At 52.4% G+C, this 21,412-nt stretch overlaps 1 protein-coding gene across 18 annotated transcripts in view; it reads right to left on the bottom strand.

The window, feature by feature from the left end:
- The window catches only part of LOC138060891 (CBP80/20-dependent translation initiation factor-like), a 212,696-nt gene extending 196,175 nt beyond the window's left edge, over nucleotides 1-16,521 (bottom strand). For 4 of the 18 annotated variants that reach the window (XM_068925331.1, XM_068925327.1, XM_068925333.1 and 1 more), the window contains exon 1: nucleotides 16,380-16,521. Coding sequence is in view for 10 of the 18 variants with exons in the window: in XM_068925315.1 (XP_068781416.1) it covers nucleotides 2,220-2,279 (60 nt within the window). In the remaining 8 variants the exon portion in view is untranslated. Of the gene's footprint in view, nucleotides 1-2,219; nucleotides 2,332-16,379 lie in introns of those variants that run through there. The other 14 variants (XM_068925319.1, XM_068925322.1, XM_068925329.1 and 11 more) reach the window with 8 other exon arrangements.
- Between the last annotated feature and the right edge of the window lie 4,891 nt (nucleotides 16,522-21,412).

Genomic DNA, 21,412 nt, shown 5'->3' with positions numbered 1-21,412 from the left:
TGTGCTGGCATCCCTCATTGCTTTCCAACTGAATCTTTTTCACCAAGACTCGGGATCTGCTTCTGCTATTCACAAGGGCTCTCTCTTTCCCAGGGCTTTATGTCTCTATTTTTGACCTTACAGCGGTTCCTTCCCATCCAGCATTTCTTTGCCCTCTGTCCCCTGCTATACCTTAAATTCCCGGGATGCTGCAGTTGCAGCCTGAACCCTCTACAGGGGATGCTTCCATCCTTCAGAAGTATCTCTGCAGCTGCAAACAAGTCCAGGGAAGCACGCCTAGACGTACTGCTGCAACTTTGTGCGTCTGTATCAACTTCTGCTCTGCGAAGTGCCAATCACAGCACCTTCCCACTGCCCACCATGCAAGCACAGTGCTCAAATGCCAGGTAAAATACAGAGGGGTAGACAAAGAGATTCCTACTGAAATCAAAGATTTGGGCCGTCTCCAAGCCTATGAATTCTTTGCAGTGGATTTTTTATTCGGTTCAGTGCCCTGCGGTGCTCCTGTAACAAAAAAGGCCATATTCAGCTGTCCTATATTGCACTGAAAGTCCCTGCTCCGAGCTGATGGAGGGAACTGGGCATCTCTAAAGGCTTTGAAGTTCTTCACAGTCTCAGTAAAACAGAGAGCCACCCAGAACTGGCCAAAAGGAAACACATGGCCCCAGGACTTGCGTGGGATCTATAACACCTGGGCTCAGACCAAAGAGTAGTTCATTGCCTAGCACTATTTACAAGGTAGGAAATAAACTATGTCCCAATAACAGAAAAAGGGCCAGGAAGGCCACAGTTCGTGCACTGTAGGAACATCACAGCACGTTATACCCTGCCTGGCAGCATCCCTGCAGCCACTCCTCTTTCCCAGTGTTCAAGATTTGGATCATTTGCTTAAAGGGAGATTTTTGTGAGGCGCATTACTAAATCCATGTCTGAAAACCAACACCCAGCCCAGCCCATTTCACCTCTGTAGTTTTAGGCCGTCCAAGAGAAACGCAAACGTCCACAAGCAGCCACACAACTGAAGCCCAGTCTCGTATAGATTTGTGACCTACATCCCCTACACTCCCCTCTATCCCCCACAATTTCCCCCCACAGACAGGCCTGGACCCTCTCTTCCTTCTCCCAGGACCTTGAGCTCCCTCTGGGATCTCCTAAACACCATCAAGGCAAGAAGCAAAACATATTTTGGTTGGTTCGCAGTGACACAAACTCCAATTCCCCAGCAGGCAGAAGTGTGTTATCCAACCCACTCGCGCCCAGATAGGCAATATTTGAGCTCACAGTTGCTGTTGCCTCTCCTCATAGGCAGGAAGTTATTTGGATTTCCCTCTTTCAGCATTCTTAAAGCCTGCAGGACGTTATCTTTGAGACCTATGCTCTTCTGTCAAATTTGGCTGAAATTGGTCCCTGGATTAAAAAGTTTCTGGAGGAATAACAACCGACAGTCAGGCAGTCTGACTGCAAAAGCCTTATTTCGGTAAGGAAACCAAATTCTTCCGATCTCTGCAGCTGGGAAGGAGCCGATTCCTAGAAGGATTGTGTGTGCTAGGACTCCCCAGAAACCCAGCAAGCGGAGAGGAAGGGAGGGGAACCAGTACCCTGTGGTTTTAATAAAGCCATTTATTATTGGCCCATTGCAGGATTTATGATTCCAATTAAATGGTTAGGCTTGGACAGGGTACTATCCAGCTGTCCGAGACGGTGCATATTTCAACCAACCCCCCTGCTTTCACCATACAGATTTAGACTACCTCCTAAGATCCTCAGACAGCCCAATGCAGAATCAGCATCACGGCCGCAGCCTGCAGCGCTGGGTGAACTGCGGAGGTACCGCTCGGGGTTTTCAAGGCGGTCTGCAAAACAAAGCCATCGCGGAGGGGCTCGGCGAGCCAGCCCCTGCGGCGGGGAGAGGTCTTCCTCACCCACAAGGCCAGCGTGGGAAGAGGTATCTCCACCCCCTCCACGTTAATGAGCTCCATGAGCGCTTGGGCTGCTGTTGGCGGCTCACGGCACGGAGGGGAGGGATGCTGGGGCTGCTGCCAGCGCGCGTGCCAAGGAGAAGGGGGAGGACGCGCCGCAGCCGAGTCCCTCCCTGCGTATCGCCTAGCACGGCAAATAAAACTACACACCCCGCTCCCTGGCTCCGGGACCCCCACTGTTCTCCCTGCCCCCAAAAATCTACTGTCCGATCCCTCGCTTGCCCCACGATAGATTTTTACCTGCTCCCTTCCCAACAGTTGCTTGCTTTCTTTTAACGTTACTGCCGAGATCTTGAGCATTTTCCAGCCGCAGCTCTTGAGGCAGGAGACAAAGGAGGACAACCCCTTGCTGCGTAACGATGAGAAATCAAGGCACTGAATACTGCAGAAATATTACCCGAGGTCACGCACAGAGCTGCCCGCAGACGGGGAATAACCCCCCAAGCCTCGAGGGACCCTCGGGGAGGTGCTCTGCCGGCGACAGGCACTGCCCACGATGCAATCTCCTCGTTAAGCTGCGGCTCTCGTCACAGAAATGCTCTTCTTCTCTGCCTCCCTCTCAGCATGCTGCCTGCTGAGGATGCTACTCAGAGCATCCAGAGAGAGAAAAAAACGCTTCACTGCCTACACCAGACCAGCACGGGGATGGAAAGAGCAGGGATGCAGGGAAAGGATGGAAAGCTCGCTAGGCAGCAAAAGAGCTTTCCAACAACGTGCATTTAATTTAAGAGCTGCCATCAGGAGCTAGGAAAGTGCTGGCCCCCAAATAAGGTGAGGGCAGCTGCCTCGCACATAAACACCCGTCGGCGCGGCTCCGGCTCGGCCCCTGACGTGCCCTGCGGCTTTCCGCATCAGATGTGACCGTGTTTGCGCGGTTAACTGCAAAGGCTGCCTCGCTTCCAGGGCTGCTCCTGCTCGGGCAGAACCATTTCCTGCATTTGATGGATCTGACAGCCCAGATGCTGCTAATGGTCTTTTCAGTGACAGGCCAAATCCTTCTCAAGGTCACCCTCCGCTGTCGAATTGAAGCAGAAAGAGGCAAGAGCAAAGTGCCAAGCACAGATGACGACTGCAGCATTCGATCAGGCATTTTGGTTGCAGCCACCCTGAGTGGCAGGAGAGCTCGAAGGAAGGCCCGGGGGGGACAGGGCTCATCCTCACTGCATGGTTAGCTGGAAGGTGCCTCCAAGCCTTGGCAGGTTCCAGGCAGCCGGTTCCTCATGCCGTGCTCTTTGCGGTAGCCTGTCTTACATCCGCTCACAGGGTCGTGCTGCTGTCCCTCTCCCATCCGTCAGCCTGGTCCGAGACCCCGCAGCCGGCCGGCCAGGCTGCTCCGGGGAGCCACGGCAGGCAGCACAGGGACATGGTGGACTCTCAGGGGACTGGAGAACTCCCTCCTGGGGAGTTACTGTCCCAGTATTTCCGGCAGCCACAGCATTTCCCTGAGCCAACACCACAGGCAGACAATGACTGGATTTTCAGATCTGAAGTGGCAAGACCAAAACTAAACTCATCAGCTTCAGTTTAAATGATGCAGCGATCGGGGATGCCTTGAGGTCCAACCAGCAGCAAACAGGAGGCGTCTAACTGCAGAGACGAAGCCTATGTCACGCCAATACCAGTGCACGCCACACTTCTTGTTACTCCCTGTTTACCAAAGCCCTTGAACACCTTGAAAAAGTCACACACACCCTACTGGGTTTCAGGAAACAAGAGCCACGACAGGGAAAGGAATTAGGGTGATGGAGAGGGGTACCCCTCACCGGGGAAAGCCTCTGCACAGTTACACCTCGCCAAGGGATGGAAAACAACCCTCCAAGCCAGCTTCCACCTTCAAGAGCCGGAGGGACGGAGCGCAGTGACGCTCCTCAGCGGCATCGAAGACCTGCTGCGTCCAACACACACAACTTCTCTGCTCCTCGCAGCCAACCCTCTGCACCCCAGCCTTACCCCTGACAAACGCATTGGCAGAGTTTCGTAAGAGGCCGCTCGCCTTTCACACATGCCTTCGCGGAGCAAGGGAATAGCTAAGTGCCAACATTTACTGTCCCATCTTCAGTATCTGCGTCAGCACTTACTAAATTAAATGAGCTTGCACCAGTTACACCCCAAACATGCCTCCATGGCTCTTCTGCAAGTGCTTAGCGCTTGCACCCTTCACTCTCTCTCTCCCCTCTGCTCCAAAAGAAAAAGCAGAGTTCCTGGATAACGACTGTCCCGTCCACCTCTGGGGAGCACACCTGCACCCTGTAAACCCTTCAGATCACACCCTACAAACAAGCAGGAGAGCAAAGCACAGTTACTTCTAAATAGTTTCCACATGACCACAGTGCTAGAACCTGTTTATATGTTAGCAACTACTCAAATAAGTGATGTGCAATTCACACCTGCCGCTGCCATCTCTGCTGGATAGAGAGAAGCGAGTCTGGTAACATCAGATCACATAAAATCAGAACGATTGTATCAAAGGTAAAACAATGTCAGCGTTAAAGACATAAGTTGTCCCACAAGAATGGTCTCCGCAAGATTTCAGCATCTTCAGGATGACAAAATATAAGTCTCAGAATTTGAATCTAGCTTTTTATTGCAATGATTCTGTCTACTAGCAGCTTGCGTCTTATCCCCAGGGAGAGGACAGATACTGTGGACAAAGGGACCGACCAAGTAAGCCTCCAATGATGAGCCTGTTCCTCCCCTTGCAGTGCCGGGAGCGTAACCATGCCAGCCTCCCTCCCTCACCTGTTTTCCACCCACACGGCTGGCTGTAACCAACCCACATGCAGGACCAAAGCATCCACACTGTGCTTGCAAAAATGAGAGCTCCTGAAACCAGCTGGGCCGCAGCATGCTTTGCCCCCCACATGCCTGATGCACGCAGGAGACAGGCACCAAGAAGCTGCGACCTGCACTAGCACCACAGGTAGCCTAGGCTCTTCCTGCTCCAGGAGGTCAGAAAGCTCAAGCAGTGGTGGCCCCTCGGCAGGCTGTAAGGTGGCTGGCAGGTGATCTAGTCCTGAGGCTGGGCTTGAACCTGTTTTCCAAGGATTGTGCAGACACAGCCTTAGCAGGTAGGACTTCAAGTCAAGAAACACTTATTTCTTTAGTATCGGGGAGACTTCAAACACCTCCTCTCCTGAAAATTCGCTGTGCTGGGAGAGCACTTGTAACACCACCAACCGAGCAGGATACCTTTCCAGTCTCCTCCAGGAGATTATCTCATAGTGCCCATATCCAGACAGACTCATAAGTGGGCTACGAGAGCTATGTGCCTTCTCTCCCTGTTAGCACTAGGTGGTACTGAGCATCCTCCGCGGGCAGCCACCTTCGGGTCTGCATGGAGATGCTCTGTCCCTCCTGCACCACCCCAGGTCTACAAGTGGATGCGTCTGCTCTTGGGGAAAGAAAACACTTGATTTGCAATCTGTAACTTTGGCTTTTCAGCTAGCTGTATAACCTGGTGAAAGGCAAGTAGTTCAACGCAAAAGGCTCAAGCTTCTTCCAAGTCTCTTCCTACTGGCAGCAGAAACCAAAACAAAATAAAAATTCCAGCCACGGGCTGAAAGCCTGGAGCAGCAGAGTGGGAGTCTAGCAGGGAGCTCTGCTCTTAGAAAGTGTCGATGGGCCAACACAGAAGCAACATCGTCACAAAGCAAAAATTCAGCAACGCAATCGCCGCGGCTGAGCCGCTGGTGGGCTAAAACGGCTGCTCACCAGACTAACCCACATCATCTGGGGTTTCTCCCACCAGCCGGAGCCATGCTTTCCAAGACCAAGATTTTAAGTTCTTTGAAGCAGGATCCATCCCTGTGTTTAGTATTTGTGCAGCGCCAGCCCACTGCTGGGTAGCAGGCCAGGGCTGAGGTTCCTACATGCTGCATAGTACAGATAATATCGGTCAGCCAAATGTAAATAAATCCTAAGGGTACACTAGCAACACTGCCAGCTTAAAAAAAAAATACTTGTTTGAAATGCTTATAAAACATGCTCTTCTGACAGCTCAGCCTGTTAGAGGCGAGTGATCCTGGCGGGGGGAAAAAAAAAAAGCTATCTATCACTTCACTGCAACAGCCCTGAGAGGCTCCAGTACAGAACCAGTCTCTTAGCTGGATTTCCAAAACAGCCCTTCAGCGTCATGACTCCGTGAGCACGGCAGGGCTGTGCACCTTGCAGAGATGGGCCTCTCTGTGAGTTTTAATAGACTCGCTCTTCTTCCAAAGGCCAGGAGTGATCAGATTATGGATTCATAGCTGCCATGATGAAACATCACAGTCAACTAATCCCAGGTCCGACGTCTGAGCAGCCTGCCAAAGTGCAGTTTTATGGTCATATTTTGAAAGAAGACAAAGTGGTCGTGCTTAAAAAAGCCGATACAAGAAGAGAGAGATGTCAAGTCACTATTTAAAGAAACCAAATGTGCAGAGGGGCTTCTCACGACACAAAAAATAAACTGAAGAATAAATGGCCTGAACTTCTGCCATGCTCCTGCAAAAAAATCATCATCTGAATTGGGCTTGGAGAAAGGAGAAGGGGAAAAAAAAAAAACAAACCAGACCCTCCCTTTAAATGAATTCCCTCCTCCTGCAGCTGCAGACCTCCAACACACTGACTGCTCCGTTAACTTAACGACCAAAAAGGGAGATCCTCTTTGCCATGCTTTCAAAGCAAACAGCTTATAACCCCCTGAAAAAGAAACCGAATTAATTTACCAGCACGCACCGATGAAAAGCGCATGTGGCTAAAAAGTAATTTCAAAAAGCACCACGAGCCTCCACGTACAACTGCAAAGCTTCCAGGCGCAAAAACGCTGCACCATTATTGACGCGAGTTACAAGACGGACAGCCCGGCTTCCCGAGTCCGAGGAGAGCTTAATCAAACGTCTGTCTCCAAGTCGATCACCCAACTAGGAAAAGGAACCTCTTGGATTGCCGATACATACTTCCGAGTTTTTCTAAGTGAATATAGCTCCTGCGGACACAGGCTTTCAGCCCCAATCTCTTCTTACCATACAAAGCAAATAAATATTTTCAACATAAAACATTTTTCTATTATTAGACATCAACCGAACCACAACAACAGTTCCTGATTTCTTTTTCTCTCTCGCACAAACACCAAAGATGGTGTTTGTGATGGCAATACTGGCAAGCTATTAAAATCCTCTTCCAGCTACAGAGGGGTGCCGTGTTCCTGCTTCATCGCTGTCAAGATGTAGAGCCCAGGAATCCTCTGGCTCGCGGTGGGAATTCGCTTCTGGCCAACTGACACACGGAGACGTCACATCCCAAAGCAAAACACCCGTCGCAGACTGACTCCAGAAAAGCGCTTACTTCTCCGAGGCTCTGCTCGCTCTCAGCGCTCTGCTCTGACCACAGCACCCAGCACCAGCACAGCCTTCCCCGCTCTCCAGGACCCTTCTCCAGCATGGCCACCACTAGCCCAGACCTCCGCTTTTAAGCCAGCTGATGGCATCTCCTCTATAACGAAGTCCCAATGGTGACCGGAGCGCACACTGCTCTGCAGGACAATTCATCTCCTTTACAACTCATTGGAAAACTGAGGCAAACGTTCACCATGCTGCCACCAATTTTAGCCTGGGAAAAAGAACATTCTTCCCCCATTTCGATCTTGGAAAAAGCAAAACAAATCTGTCCTCACTCCCTTCCCAGTACGTAGCCAATGGGAAATTTGAACGATGGTATGGGAAACGACAGGTTGCTCCTCAGCAGGATGGTTAGATCAAAGGCTCCGCAGCAACCCGTGGAGGTGCGCTCAGCGAAAGCTGGCTTGCAGAGAGGCACTGTCAAGGGCTCTGGTTCTCTCTCAGTATCAGCTATGACAATCTCGGATAACAGACAGCAGTGCGTATTGACAGGGAAACAAAGGCCCGGAGCCAGTAAAAAAACCTTTAAAATTTAATCTAAGGTTATTCCTGCAAGATCCCCCATTAGCTATTTCCTAAAACGTGTTTTTGCAGACCACAACGCTCTTCAGAACAGTCTGAAGATGCTGCTAGTCCCAAAACAAAGACCTTGCTGCAGTGCTCACGGCCTGGTTCGTGGCAGAAACACGGTTTGTAGCCAGTGCTGCGGGAGAACAGAGCTCTGCAAAGGGATACCCGAGTTCAGATTTCATGCAACGCAATAACGCCCTGCTTCACCCTCGGAGCCACAGAGGACGTGGGCTTTTGCAACCAGCTCATTGTAGCATCTTAGGTAAGTCACTGCTGTCCTGCCTCAGTTTCCCAACCTGTAGTACAGGGCCAACGATGCTTCCCTCAGCGCAGCACGCAAGTTTCACGAGCGAGGGATGCCTGCTTAGTGATCATGACACCCAAGACTCAAGAAATCTCTCTGATGTATTTTTGTTCCGGTTCAAAAGCATTAAAAAGCTGTAATGATCAAATACGACAAGTCCGTCTTTGCAAACACAAGAGATTCAAAACTCAGAAAGTCATACCTACGTTTTGCACAAGCTGTTTCCAGTGTAAAGTCTTCACCTTCTCCAGAACTTCTCCTGACCTTTTCCTACTAATTTGGGGATGGCCTGAGGGGACCCAACCGTCATCCTTGCAGCATTGCAAGACATAGCTGATCAGAGAGTCCGGCTTCCCCCGAACGGATGCAGCTGAGCAGCCGCACACCTGAGACAACATGAAGCACTTCTGCTCCACCACCTCCCACGCTGCTCCTCAAGTGCCAACCCCACCTCTCGCTTCCCTGCACCAGCTACCACAACCTGCCCGGTGAAGGAATGGCCCCAAATACAACCGCTAGTGAAGGGAGGCACATCGCTGCTCCAACTCGGCTTTCAATGCCAGCTTCTCCCAGGCATTTAACAACCCGAAGCGAACAGGCGTGCAGCAGAACGTAACACCTGCCACTACAGAAGCTATTTTTCCTCCGTGGGTCTGGCACACACAACCGCAAAGCAAGTGCGTGCCCCAGGTGTAGCCAAAAACCTGCTCTTGCCAAGAGGGCAGCGGTGCTGAAGTCTCGGTGAAAACAGGCTAAGTGAAATCATCCTCGACAGTGCCTCCAGGATTTTGCAAGTTCTGAAGCTTTTGTTTAAAATTAATTACAAACCGAAGCAACCTCAGCGATCAGGGTCCCTGTCACGGGCAAGCTGATGGCAACCACACACGTCTCCCTGCAGGTCCTGCTTTGACTCAGGGAAGGCAGCTCCTGCGGCAGCTAAGCTTTCCCATGGCAAGGGCAGGCTGTATAAATCAGTCCGAGGGAGCTGCATTCACAGCAAGCTCCATAAGGAGAGGGATTTTTTTTTTCCTATCCTAAGACCAATTAAAATAGTTGGCAAGAAGTGACAAGCTCGTGGGCACCTGAGTCCTTCCTCGGCTAAGCTGGGCAAGACTTGACATGAAGGGAAAGGCCAGCACCTCCCAGCCACGCACCCCCCTCGGCTCTTCCCCTTGCCGCGGCAAACAGGGACCTGGGACGCCCAACTCCGAGTCCCGGCTCAGCCACAGACATGCCAAGGACAAGTCTTGACCACGGACAAGTCATCCCACTTGCAACCCTTTTGGTCCTGCCATCTGTTCGCGGCAGATGATAATGTTTACGAACGCTGGAGGAGACGGCAAGGCCGGATTAACGCTTGTGGTCCACAGAGGAGACGCCCTCTCTAAATTGCCATGTGTTATTAAGCACTCTGTGGTAGACTCCTCTCCATATGCTGTCCACGCTGCACCAAATCCTGTCCCACCTGTCAGAGGAGTGCAACTGTGTCACCACAGCTTCTCCTACTACAAGGAAACTGGGGATTTCTCTCCTTTACCACGACGGCCACATGCTTTACTACTGGGTGAAAAAGGAGGCTAAGGGTTGCCTCTGTAAGGGAAAAAATAGAAGTTAGGTAACGCAAGTATGTATTGAAGCAAGTATGAGAATACTCCTGCCCAACCTGTGGTCCCTGAAGCCTTAGAGGTCCGTGGCCTACACCAAAGGAATCTCTCAAAGTTAACTCGGGAAAGCAAAGATCTCAAATTCTTTACAGAGACATCATCCCCATTACTGGCTGCTTTTTAGAGATCTCTGCATTGGCAAAGACTGACGATGACTATGCAGGATTCCAGCCCAGTGAGCCAAGAGCGACCATGGGACAGCCCAAGGCAGCTGTGGAAGAAATAAAGCTTTTCTTTTCAGAAGGAAAGCTGACTGTTAAGTGCACAGAGGTTTTGGGAACGCCCAGTCTTAATGTCACCCCCATTTTCAGCTGGAATTGACCAATAAGTATATTTCTCTGAGGAGTGTAAGGAAGGCACCTTCTAAGTTGTGAATGACTATATGTATTTATAAATATATTTTTTTTAATATTATATAAATTTATGTATAAAAAATAGCAAGGCTTCTAAATAAACAGAAAATTATTATTTAGCTCCATTAGCCTTTTACTTCTGACGACTCAGAAAAGCCCTGTAGTTATACTCAAGTATCACAACTGTACCTTCTACAGAGTGTTTCACAGGGACATCCAAAGCACTTCATGGAGATTACCTGTCCATAAGCCTCAACATTTCCACAGATTTTCTCGACAGAAACAGTTTTCCTTCCCCCAGCTTGACAAAGAGCATGAGCTACTCCAATCACACCAGCAGGCTGTTAACTCTGGAGCTTAACAACGTCACGTAAATATCTGAATGTTTCTGCTAAACTGAACAACAACAAAACAATTAGCAACATCTCACTGCTCTGCATTTTAGTAAAAATATTCAGGTAATATGCTAAGCGCGCCCAAAGCAGCTCCTGAAATAGCTAATCTCCTGCACCCAGCTTCCATAGAAACCATAGGGTCGTAGTGTACTTTTAGGTGTAGCTTGTCACAGATACACAGAGCCTTGCCAAAGACTCACTTGAGCAGCAAGAGCATGAAATTAAATAAGGTTCAGGAGGGTCTCCTTTCCACTCTTCAGAGACCTAAGGGCAACATTTAAACTGGCAATAACAACATGGATTTCAAACTGCTCCTGCTGGGAACAGACTGAGCAGCCCCAAAACCAGCAGCTACGGGTAACAGGAGAGAGACACCTAAAATGAGAGAGAAGGGGAGAGTCAGAACGGCAAAATTTGTCTTCAGCTGCCAAGAAACCACAGCAGAACAAAAACAATGGAGCACTTCTCCCAGAAACAAACTGGGATGCTCAAAGAACAAAAAAAGGGTATTTTTATCTTCCAAAAATGAGCGCTAAAGGAGGGACATCTGCAGAAAAAGCTCAGGACCTCATCATCTTCCTCCCCCGATTTGGATCAAGAGCTAATAGCTATTAAGCCTATTTGGACATCATTTTTTACAGCACTTAGGAACCTTCCATAGGCGATTCCCATCCAATTTGCACCCTAGCCTGACTCAGCTACGAGAATAACCTTGCAAAAACAAGTCAGACATCTTGGCTATCTTGCTCCTCTTACAGAGCTCCTTGCAAATGCAGAGCTCACTGGTCAGACAGCAGAGGCGGAGGGAGGACTGGGATTCAATGTCTCCTCCAACAATTCCCCAAACAACTCTTCCAGACTCCCAGAGCCTCAGCCCGGCCCGGGGAGCTCCCGAGTGCTCGGCTCTACCCTCCTGTTCACCTGCTGGTTCACGCGAGATCAATCACTTCCCCACCTCATTCTCTTACCTGCAGCATTCAACCATTGCTCACCTGCTTTCCTTTAAAAGCATTTTGAGATCTTCTGATTAAAAAAAAGTTTCCGAAGAGCAGGACCACACTGTTATTCCCACAGTTCTTTAAAAGTGACACAGTAAATTCACAGAGCCCTCCAGGACAGTACCTCTGTAGGAAGGAGGGCTCACACTCCACAGAGGTCAGAGGAAAAGAGATTTAAATACAAACACAGCCTGTGCTTCCCAAAACAGAAAACATTCATATCGCTGCCAAAGATAACATACAACACGGCAAAACCGCAGTCTACAAATCTTACTCAAGGCTTGAGGGAATAAAATTTGCTGCAAAGTTTTGCACCTTGCTCCTCAGGACCAGGAAGGAAAGCTGCTTGCAGAGCAAATCCGTTATAGCCCTCACGGGGAAAAATAACGTGCATTACCACAACAAAATGTTTTCTTCCACTTGCTGGAGACAAAGCGTGAATGTTTGCTTGTGAGGGTCACAAAAGCCGTAACCAGGGAGGGATATTTCCCCTTCTACCACGCATGGCATCCGTCTGCCACGCTGCTGAGGGCCAGGCTCTCAGGTGACTTCCACCACCAAAAAGTCCTCCCTGGTCTGAATCTGGTAACCCAGCATCTTTGAGTTGAAAGAAATAACCTGGGAGCTCAACGTATCTTCTGTTTACTTCCATATCTCTTGTTATTAAAGACTTCCACTACAGTAATCCCACCCCAGGTACTGAAGTGGGGATACTCAGCCTACAGCTCACGGCTGTCCACAGCCACTCTCCCGAGAGCTCCTCGAATACAGGTAGGCCACGGGCTACAGCCCAGATGAACCTTTTGGAGACTGCTGCTTACTCCCAGCCTCCAAGTGTCCAAGGTGTCGCCCCAGAGGGAGCAGCGATTCGCAATAATCCTGACAAATCCAGCCAACCGCCGCGTGCGTGGGCAGCGGCACAGCACGGCAGGGAGGGACAACAGGGAACGTCCCTCTTTTGCCGCGATAATAACTAATGATACCCAGCCAGCTGGTAAGGTTGCACGGCTGTTTCGGGAGACTGAAGCATGCTGTGGGCAGGCAGCTCCTCTACATCTATCACATGAAACTCCAGAACAAGACGAACCTTACAGCTCACGCAGGGGAAAACCTTCACCAACCACGCTACGATTCTGGCGAGCTACCTGGTGCAGTTCTTCTGCTGGGAGGCTGGACTCAGACCCGCCCCAGTTCTGGGCTCCCAGGACTCCTGTGGGCTGGCTGCGATTTTACGTTTGAGTTTATACCCATTCAAGCAAAGGAGGAAGAGTAACATTTATGAGCAGCAAATCCCTTCCCTCACACCGTCTTTGCAGCAAAAGTGGGAGGGAAGGTGCTACAGACAGGCATGCACACCTGGAAACAACTCGTTTCAGAGAAGCAACGATTTCTACAGAAAGGCACAAGACATAATATCCCCTGTTCCTATTGTGCGACCTCTGGGAAGTGGTACCTGGCTCTTTTTAATCTAATAAAGTTGTCTGAGGAAAAGCTGTATGTGAAAAGCCACCTGTGGGAACAGTATTGCAGCCCTAGATTTGCACCATTCCTGTCTGGAGACTCCCAGCCTAGTCCTCACATCAAATTACAGGCCAAAACAACAGCTGCCTTCCCTAGGCAGTAATGCAGTAGTAAATGTCTCTTCTGGATTGAGCGAGAGACACTTTCCCATGGCCAGAGTAAGCTTAGATGCAAGAGGAACAACAAAGAATTCACGCTGCATTCCTCCTTTGCGGCACCATCTCTCAACAGCTGGGGCAGAGGGAAGATTCAGAGGGACACCATAGCCCAGTGATCCTCCCAGGTGAAGAGGCCACATTTCTTAGGGGGAAAAAAAAATCCTTGTGAAGTTAACTGCTAGATCATCTAGGTCTAAAAAAGCCATCATCTGGGGAAGCCCAGCCTAGCTGCAGTCAGCAGAGGGAATTCACCCTGTCCCCACCAGAGCCTGGCACATGGATGAAGGCAACATCCCACCTTTCCCAGAAACTGCCTTCATGCTAGTCTGGTCCCAAGCACCGGAGGAGCAGCCTTTGACCGATGCTCCCATCGGCCCTGCACCTCCACAGCCCTCAGAGCTACTGCAGTGTCCCTGCAGCTGTACCCCTTAGCTCAGGAGTGCACTCAACAACTCCTCGGGGGGGCAGGGCAAGGCCACGTCCCCTGCTTGGCCTAAAGGAGCTAGAATACACTGAATACGTTCAGCACGCATGAGTACATTCAGCAGCACAGCAGGACACGGAGGAAGATGTCTCGTGCAGAATAGCTGGGGTTGGAAGGCACCTCTGGAGATCATCTGGTCCAACCCTCCTACTCAAGCAGGGTCACTTAAAGCACGTTACCCAGGACTGCGTCCAGTCGGGTTTTGAATATCTCCAAGGATGGAGACTCCACAACTTCTCTGGGCAACCTCTTCCAGTGCTCAGCTACCTTCACACTGAAAAAGTGTTTTCTTATGTTCAGATGGATCTCAAGTGTTCCAGGTTGTACCTGCTGCCTCTCATCCTGTCACTGGGCACCACGGAGAAGGGTCTGGCCCCGTCCTCTCGACATCCTCCCATCAGGTATTTATACGCATTGGTAAGACCTTCTCTTCCCTAGCCTGAACAGTCCCAGCTCTCTCAGCCTCTCCTCCCATGAGAGATGCTCCAGCCCCTTAACCATGTGTGTGTGGCCCTTTGCTGAACTCACTCCAATCTTCTATTCTGCAAGGGCAGAAGTGGGGAGGAAGATAGGAAGCATGACTTCCTCTGGAGAATTCACTCCTGGGGAATTTCCTCCTGGGACAGGGGTGAGCTGGTTACATCAGAAAACATCCATGCTGCTACCTCCACTTTGCCTGGAGCGAGACCACACTTTCCAACAGCCCTGTGAGCCAAATCTTAAGCCTCATTTTACAAAATACAGCTCAAAGGGCTGATTTTTGAGGCACTGGGATGCCAGGGCCTATCTAGCAACTGTGCCTCCAGACATTCAGCATGTCTTGATACATCAAAAAAAATAAAGGCACCTGAACGCACTTAGGCCCCAGAGATGTGTGGCCTGGCACAGGTGGAGAACAGCACAAATGGCTTCTGATCGCCAGCCTTGCCCGGGCCGCTAACAAACTTGGTGCCCATGTGAGCAGGTTGTACCATACTGTCATTCACACCGGGCTGGGACTGCGCACGTCCACGGTGCCTCTGCGGGAAAATAAAAACAGTCTCTAGTCAGTCCTTGTCTGCTACAACCGAGCCCAGTGCCGTGCTGAGAGCATGAAAGAGCTTTTCAAGAGACGGGAGCCCCTCACTTCTGTCTCGGCTCCAAACCAAACGGCAATTTTTCCAAGGAGTCAAACTGGGATCTCAGTAGAAAGGCTTACCGTTAAAGAAGTTTTTAAAAGACATGGAGATTTTCAGCCTGGGCACCGAGGACCCCCAGGGCCCTTCGACGATCTATAAGAGATCAGCAACAGCAAAGAGGACTATAACCGGCAAGCTGAAATTCACCACATCATGGGCCAGAAAGAGGAATTTTCAGGTCTATACATCTAAGACCGCTGAAAAACCACTGACCTAACGCTAAGCTCTGAAACAGAAAATTGAGTTCGACATTTGCGTTCGCCTGAACTGCCAGTGACTTAATAGTTTTGCCCCAATGCTTTGCTATGGGCACAGAACCGACTTCCAATTTTGCTGCAGACGGGGTAACAACGAACCGCAGTGATTGCCGCACGGGCTGCGCCCTTACATCTGACCGGTTCAGCTATCCCTTCCCTCCCGCCTTCGAGTCGCGGCGCTTTCGTCTCCAGAAAGCTCTGGACCGCTGCCTTTCAAACCAGCGAGAGCGAGCGCCGGCGCCAGCCCCGCACTTAGCCAAGCCGTCCGCTGGCCGAGGCGGCGGAGCGAAAACCGAGCAGCCCCGAGAGCCCCTGCCGAAGCTCGGGCTCCAAGAAACGGCCCCGTGGCGGGCATCGCCACCGCTCCCGGCGAGGGCGCGAGAAAGCAGAACGCGCTGTTTTTCGCGGCGTGGAGAAAACGTTGCGGCGGCGGCGGCGCGCTGCGAGTAAAGGGGGGAGAAATTAATAATAATTTAAATAAAAAAAAAAAACCAACGCGCACACACAGCAGCACAAGTCCGGTTCTAGAAACCAAGCAGTCAGGAGACCAAACTTCCCTCGGAGCAGCCTGGGTACGTTTAACTCCATTATGTCTCCTGCCGCAAGCCCCAAGCTGCGAACAAAGAGCGCGAGGCGTCCGGCGAGCTGGAACAAGCCGGGCTTGAGAAGGGCGAAACCTCCTTCAGGGCCTCGGACGGGGACGGGGGTCTCGGACGCGTCCGTCCTCCGAGGCGGCGGGCAGGGCGGGGGAAGGAGCCTGGGGAGCTCGGGGATCCTGCTCACCCGCTGAGGGGGCGGCGGGGGCAGAGAAAGGCGCCCCCGACGGCCAGGGCGCCGGGCCGGGAGGAAGGGGCGGCGGTGGCGGTGGTGGCGGCGGCGGGGAAGGTGGCGCAGGCGGCAAGGCCCCCGCGGGCCGGGCCGCGCTCCGCCAGCTGCTGTGTCATCTCCAGCGGCGGCGCGGCCCGGCGGGGCTGCGAGCGGCATCACCGCCCGCCCTCAGCTGCCCGGCCCCGCCGCGGCCACCTCAACCCGCCCGGCCGCCGCCACACACACCGCGTCGCCGCCGATCCGGTCTCCCCCCCCCCCCCCCCAACCCCGACCCACCTCCGCTTCCCCCGCGCCCTCCCCTCCGCTCCTCACCGTGCTGCGCTGCGGCGGGCCGAGGCGGCGCGGCCCCCGCGGCCGGGCAGCGGCGGCCGTGTCAGATCGCCGCCGGGAGGCTCATGGGTGCCGCCCGCCCGTCCGCAGACACCCGGCGAGGGCGGAGGGACGCGCCGGCTCCGCTCCGCCCCGCTCCGCCCCGCCGGCCGCCGCCATTCCGAGCCCTGCTGGGAGATGTAGTCCGGCCTCGGCCCCTTGCCGCGCCGAGCCCTATCCCCCCCCCCAGGCCACCGCCGTCGCCCCTCCGTGGCCCGTGGCGAGGTGTCGTTCATCCCCCCCTTCCATCCCCTCCCGGCTCCGGCCGGCCCACGCCAGCGGCGCGCGGCGGCTTCGACGCCTTTGGCTTCGACACCTTTGGCTTCGAGGCCTTTGGCGCCCGGCGGCGTTGCCGTTCTTCCGGGCCGGCTTCGGGCGCGTCTCCGCTTGGAGGAGGAGGCAGGTCCTGCGAGAAGGTTTGGGAGCAACGCCCGGCCGAGGCCCAAATCCGAGGCTTTAGGGGGGACCCAAATCCGAGGCGAGCGCACCCGGGCAAGCGCGGACCTCGCGGATCCTCGCCGGCTCCTGCCGCCGCGTGTCTGCTTCGATGGTGACACCCAGGCCGGCACTGAGGGACCAAGACTGGCTTCGGGAGCCACCGAAGACCCGCAGGTACGCCTCCCAGCCCTTCTGCGTCTCTCCTGCCAACGCGGTACGAGCCTGACGTTCGCTCTCCTCTGTCTGAAAAGTGGCCGAGGTGCCGGACGCTCTTGGCTCTTCTCCCGCGAGCCGTAAAGACGAGCGGACGTGCGACGGAGGGGAAAGCAGAGCTCCTGCTTCGCGGCGGGAAGAGCTGCTGGGCCCACGGCGTGGCGCGCTGGCCGGCAGGAGATGGCAGGAAGAACTGGAGAGCCGCCTGGCGATGGGGTGTCCGAGGAAGGCTTCCGTTTGGAAAATGCAGAATTTATGCGCTTCTCACTGCCCGGTCGGGAATACCAAAAACAGGAGGGGGGGCTTATTTAAAAATAAGGTGAATTAATACTCTTTTATTTACCCATGCACCACGGGTACGCTTTGTCGTTGCAGTTTCAGCCATGGGGAGATGAGGTGTGGCGGGTCTGTGATTACGTCAAATCTCAACTCGCGTGACCTCAGCAGGATCTCGTACCAAAGTGCTGGGATCGCAGACCAACCTTCTCATGCCTCGCTTTTTTTCTCCCCGGATTTAACACAGGTTTAACCCTTTTTCCCACCTCCATCACCTGACTCAGCTCCCCAGACAGCCAGCTCATGAGCCACAGGCTGTTTGTTATTTCAGGTTCAGACCAAGAAACCGGTTCCTCTTCTATTCCTTGGCCAAGACCCGGATTCTTAAATAATCCAGGATTCCTAAGGTAAGGACGCCAAATGAAACCACAGGGCTCCACTTCCCTTTGACCAATACTTCTTCCAGGTTCACCTGCTGTTTGCCACCTTTATTTCTAATTTCTAAAACTGTTTTTGCATTCAGGAAAAGATCAGCTTTGGCTACCCTCGTAAGTACGCTCCAGTTACGCTTCCCGTGTGACGTCCTGAAGTTCATTCAGTTCATCTCCACGCCTGGCCAGTGAGGATTTTGTTCCTGCGCGGCTCGCATATCCAGTTATTCTGCCCTGAGTTCAGCCGAATTTGGGGAGTTCTCATTCGCGGAAAGCATAACGCGCACGGCTGGCCCGGTTCCCTTTACAGGCGCGCTGCTGCTTCCCGGACGTTTGGCTGCAGTGACAGGGCTCCAGGCAGAGCCTTCAATACCTAATGGCACCATTAGCAGTATCGATCTGGGGTTTAAGCAGGTTGGTTTTGAGCAGAGTTTAAAACAAGGTAACTGCAAATGTTGCCACGTAAATAACGTCGCATTCAAATTCAAGAAAAAGAAAAATAGAATTGCCACCTTTTAAATACTCCTCTAGCCAACCGGATCAATTTAACCCCTTCAGATCCACTCAAAGAGACTTATAAATGTTTCTACAAGCTATCTAAAATATCTTTTCCTTCCTTTCTGTTGCCCTCGACTTTGTCCAGGCCTGCTCTGTGCCATCAGGTTCTCAAAAGCGCCAACCTGTCTAATCGGTCATTTGTTGTTTAAATTATACTCAAGACATAACTTTTCCTAGCCATGAATTTGGTTGCTCTCTTGCCTTTCCTTACAGTTTCGCTGTAACATCCACCTGTATAACTAGATCACGCTAACGAACATAAAAGTCTTGTCATGCAAAAACCACAACCATAGATTAACCAGAATAGCTGGCCTCTAAGAAAACCTTAATTTCACTTTGACAGCAAAATCGGATTCAAAAGATCTCTCCCTGCTGCGCTTTATTTTTGGCCGTATCGTTTGCTGGGCAGGTTGCCATGACAACCTTCTATTCACCGGCGGGTGTCTGTAATTGGGAGAGCACGGTGTTAATTTCGAGCCAGGCTTTTTTATTTTTTTATTTGGTCGCATTTTGGGCAAGGGGAACTGCCTGGCGTTTAATATTTTTCTCTCGGATCATGCTACTCAGGTTCAGTGACTACAGCAAGCAGCGGCAGCGCCGCGCTGGAGGCTGAGCAGGCGCTCGTCTCGCGCACGCGGCGCCGGCTGCGGCAGCCGACGGCCATGTCCACGGCCCACGTCACCAGCCCGTGTCTAGTCCGCGGCTCCCACCTCCAGCCGCTGCCCAGCACGCTGGGACCCTAAGCCAAAAGCAGCCAGAGCGACGATTTCCCAGTGAGGCTGCTGGTTTATGGGAGAGCTAAGGGCTGGGAGAAAGGAAGGTATGATCCGAGCTGGCATTAAGGGGTGTTTTTCGAAATAGCGGTGTGATTGGGATTTTAAACTCCGACCTGACAAGAGTTCGTCTCAGCTAGTTTCCAAGGCAGGGGAAACCCAGGGAACGTGGCACGTGTTGCGTGTGCGTGGGACGGTGCCATTAGTTACCGACAGGGCAGAGTTCACGCCGAGAGCCAGCCAGCATCCGTGCGTGCGAAGGCCGTGGCGCTCGGGATAAGCAGGAAGGAAGAGGGCCGGTCTCTGCTTCTCGGGCCGAGCATACGCCGGGAGCCGTTCCTTCGCGTGAAGTTGAAGCTCGTGGGCTGGGCTGGCTGTGACGTTTTCCGTTAGCGACCTGTCGCGGCAAGGAAGGAGCTTGCAGCTTCACGGGATCTGGTGACTTTCTGGCAGGCGCTGGCGCAGCTCCAGATTCAAAGAGCAAAGTGGAGCTGCCTGTCCTGCGTCTCGCCAGGGCTCAGCCCTGCTGCCTTCCTGCCCGGCGCCTCGGCCCCTCTGACGGGCACGCTCAGCCCCTCGGCCTCTGCTTTCGTCCTCATCTGGCCATAGCCAGGCACAAAGTGGTCATAGCTTGGGAGGGGAACGGGGAGCAGAGAGGGCTCCCACCTAAGAGGAGAAAGAAAAGGGGAGCTGTGAAAAGGCAGAGATGGAGGAGGAAATCTTAACATCCTTCTTCCAAAGAAAAGACGCTGTGGCTGCTCTTACAGGTGCCATAGGCCAGGTGATAACACCGGATGACTCAGTGCTTGTGAAACTAAATTGGCCCTTTATTAAAAGCAACTATTTAGGGAGGCAGCAAGGTGGCGGGGAAGTTTCTCAATAGCCATAACAGAGGGAACTGAGGTAGGCTGGCTGGTTGCTTCTGCTGCTGGAAGCAGAAGCCACCGGATGCTGGCAACCAGGCGGGCAGCCCGGTTCCTGCCTCTCCTCCCACTACCCATGCTTCAGGCCAGGCCACGTGCTGCCTGGGCTGGCACCCAGGAAGGTGCTGAGTGCCTCTGGGAAGACAGTAAGGGTCTCCAAGCTCTCTGCAACTTCCGTGGGAACTGGAGGATCTTAGCAGCTCCGGGAAGTACTCCAGCCTAAAGATTTTATCCCAAAAGTCAGCAATCCTGTGGCACTAAACCCAGCCTCATCAGACTTCTCAGAGTACCTGTTACTCAGCCGGGATCAGAGCTGCTGTTCCAATAATTCCAGAAGACTGAAGGCTGAAAAACTCACTTCCGAAGCGACGGGCTCCGACCGTGTCCAGGACAGGCTGACTGTGCAAACCAAACCTCCCGAGAGAAGCGCTGGGCTCAGCACAGCGGCTGCAAAGGAGAGAGAGGGAGACTGCAGACATGAAAACATTTGAGAATACGACCTTTGAAAGCAAAAAGATGCTGTGCCAAACTGCGCTCTCCCCCTGGCAACAGCCTTGAAAATTGCTTAGCAATGATGGGAAATTGCAGCTTTGAAGGGAATATATAGAATACTTACAAAGTCACTTGATTGTAGCTGTGATGTGCTGGTAGCTTGTCCCTCCTTTGCTAGCTCTGAGGAAACGTTTTGCTTTAGAGAACGTAGCTGAAGGCAAAATTCAGCATATTGTCTTCTGCTCAGATTATGAAAGTTCAGTTATAAATTCAGGTAGGTACTGAAAAAAATAAACTAAAGAAGAAGGAACTGTCTCTGCTCTGCCCCCGTATAATTCTGGGATATGTGGGACAGTTGGGATATCTCCCATGACGGAGATAACAGTGATCCCCTCTGCAAGTTTCTAAGAAGTGACCAGCGAAATGCTGCCGCGGCCTTCACGTGCTTAGATGCTACATCAGAGATTCCCGCAGGAAAAAGAAACCTCTTCAAATGGTTGGGTCAGCAATGTTACAGCCAGAGTCAGAGCAGTCATTATGCTGGCGGGTGGGCAGTTGGGTTGAAAGCAAATAGACCCCCCTGTAAAACACAAATAATAGCCCCACTGTAAGGAGCAACGGCTGGCGACAGACGAGTTCTTTATTCCAGTCCTGCCCTCCGCAGACACAGAGCCTCAGTGAGTGCCTCTGTCCTTGTCCCTGAGAGCAGAGCTGCTGAGACGTTTGCCTGTGCCACGGAGGACGGTAACGTTTTCCACCCGTGACTCTCAGTGGGAACCCTACCTTGCGGCAAGGCAGGAGAGGAACCGAGGCAGGGAGGTGATGGGGGGACTTGCATGCGGCCACGCAGGATGTTCGCAGCAAGAGACAGA

Source organism: Struthio camelus, chromosome W (genome assembly GCF_040807025.1).
Source record: "Struthio camelus isolate bStrCam1 chromosome W, bStrCam1.hap1, whole genome shotgun sequence".
NCBI classification, from domain to species: domain Eukaryota; kingdom Metazoa; phylum Chordata; class Aves; order Struthioniformes; family Struthionidae; genus Struthio; species Struthio camelus.
Note: the sequence above shows the minus strand (reverse complement) of the source record. Positions and strands in the feature narration are given on the sequence as shown.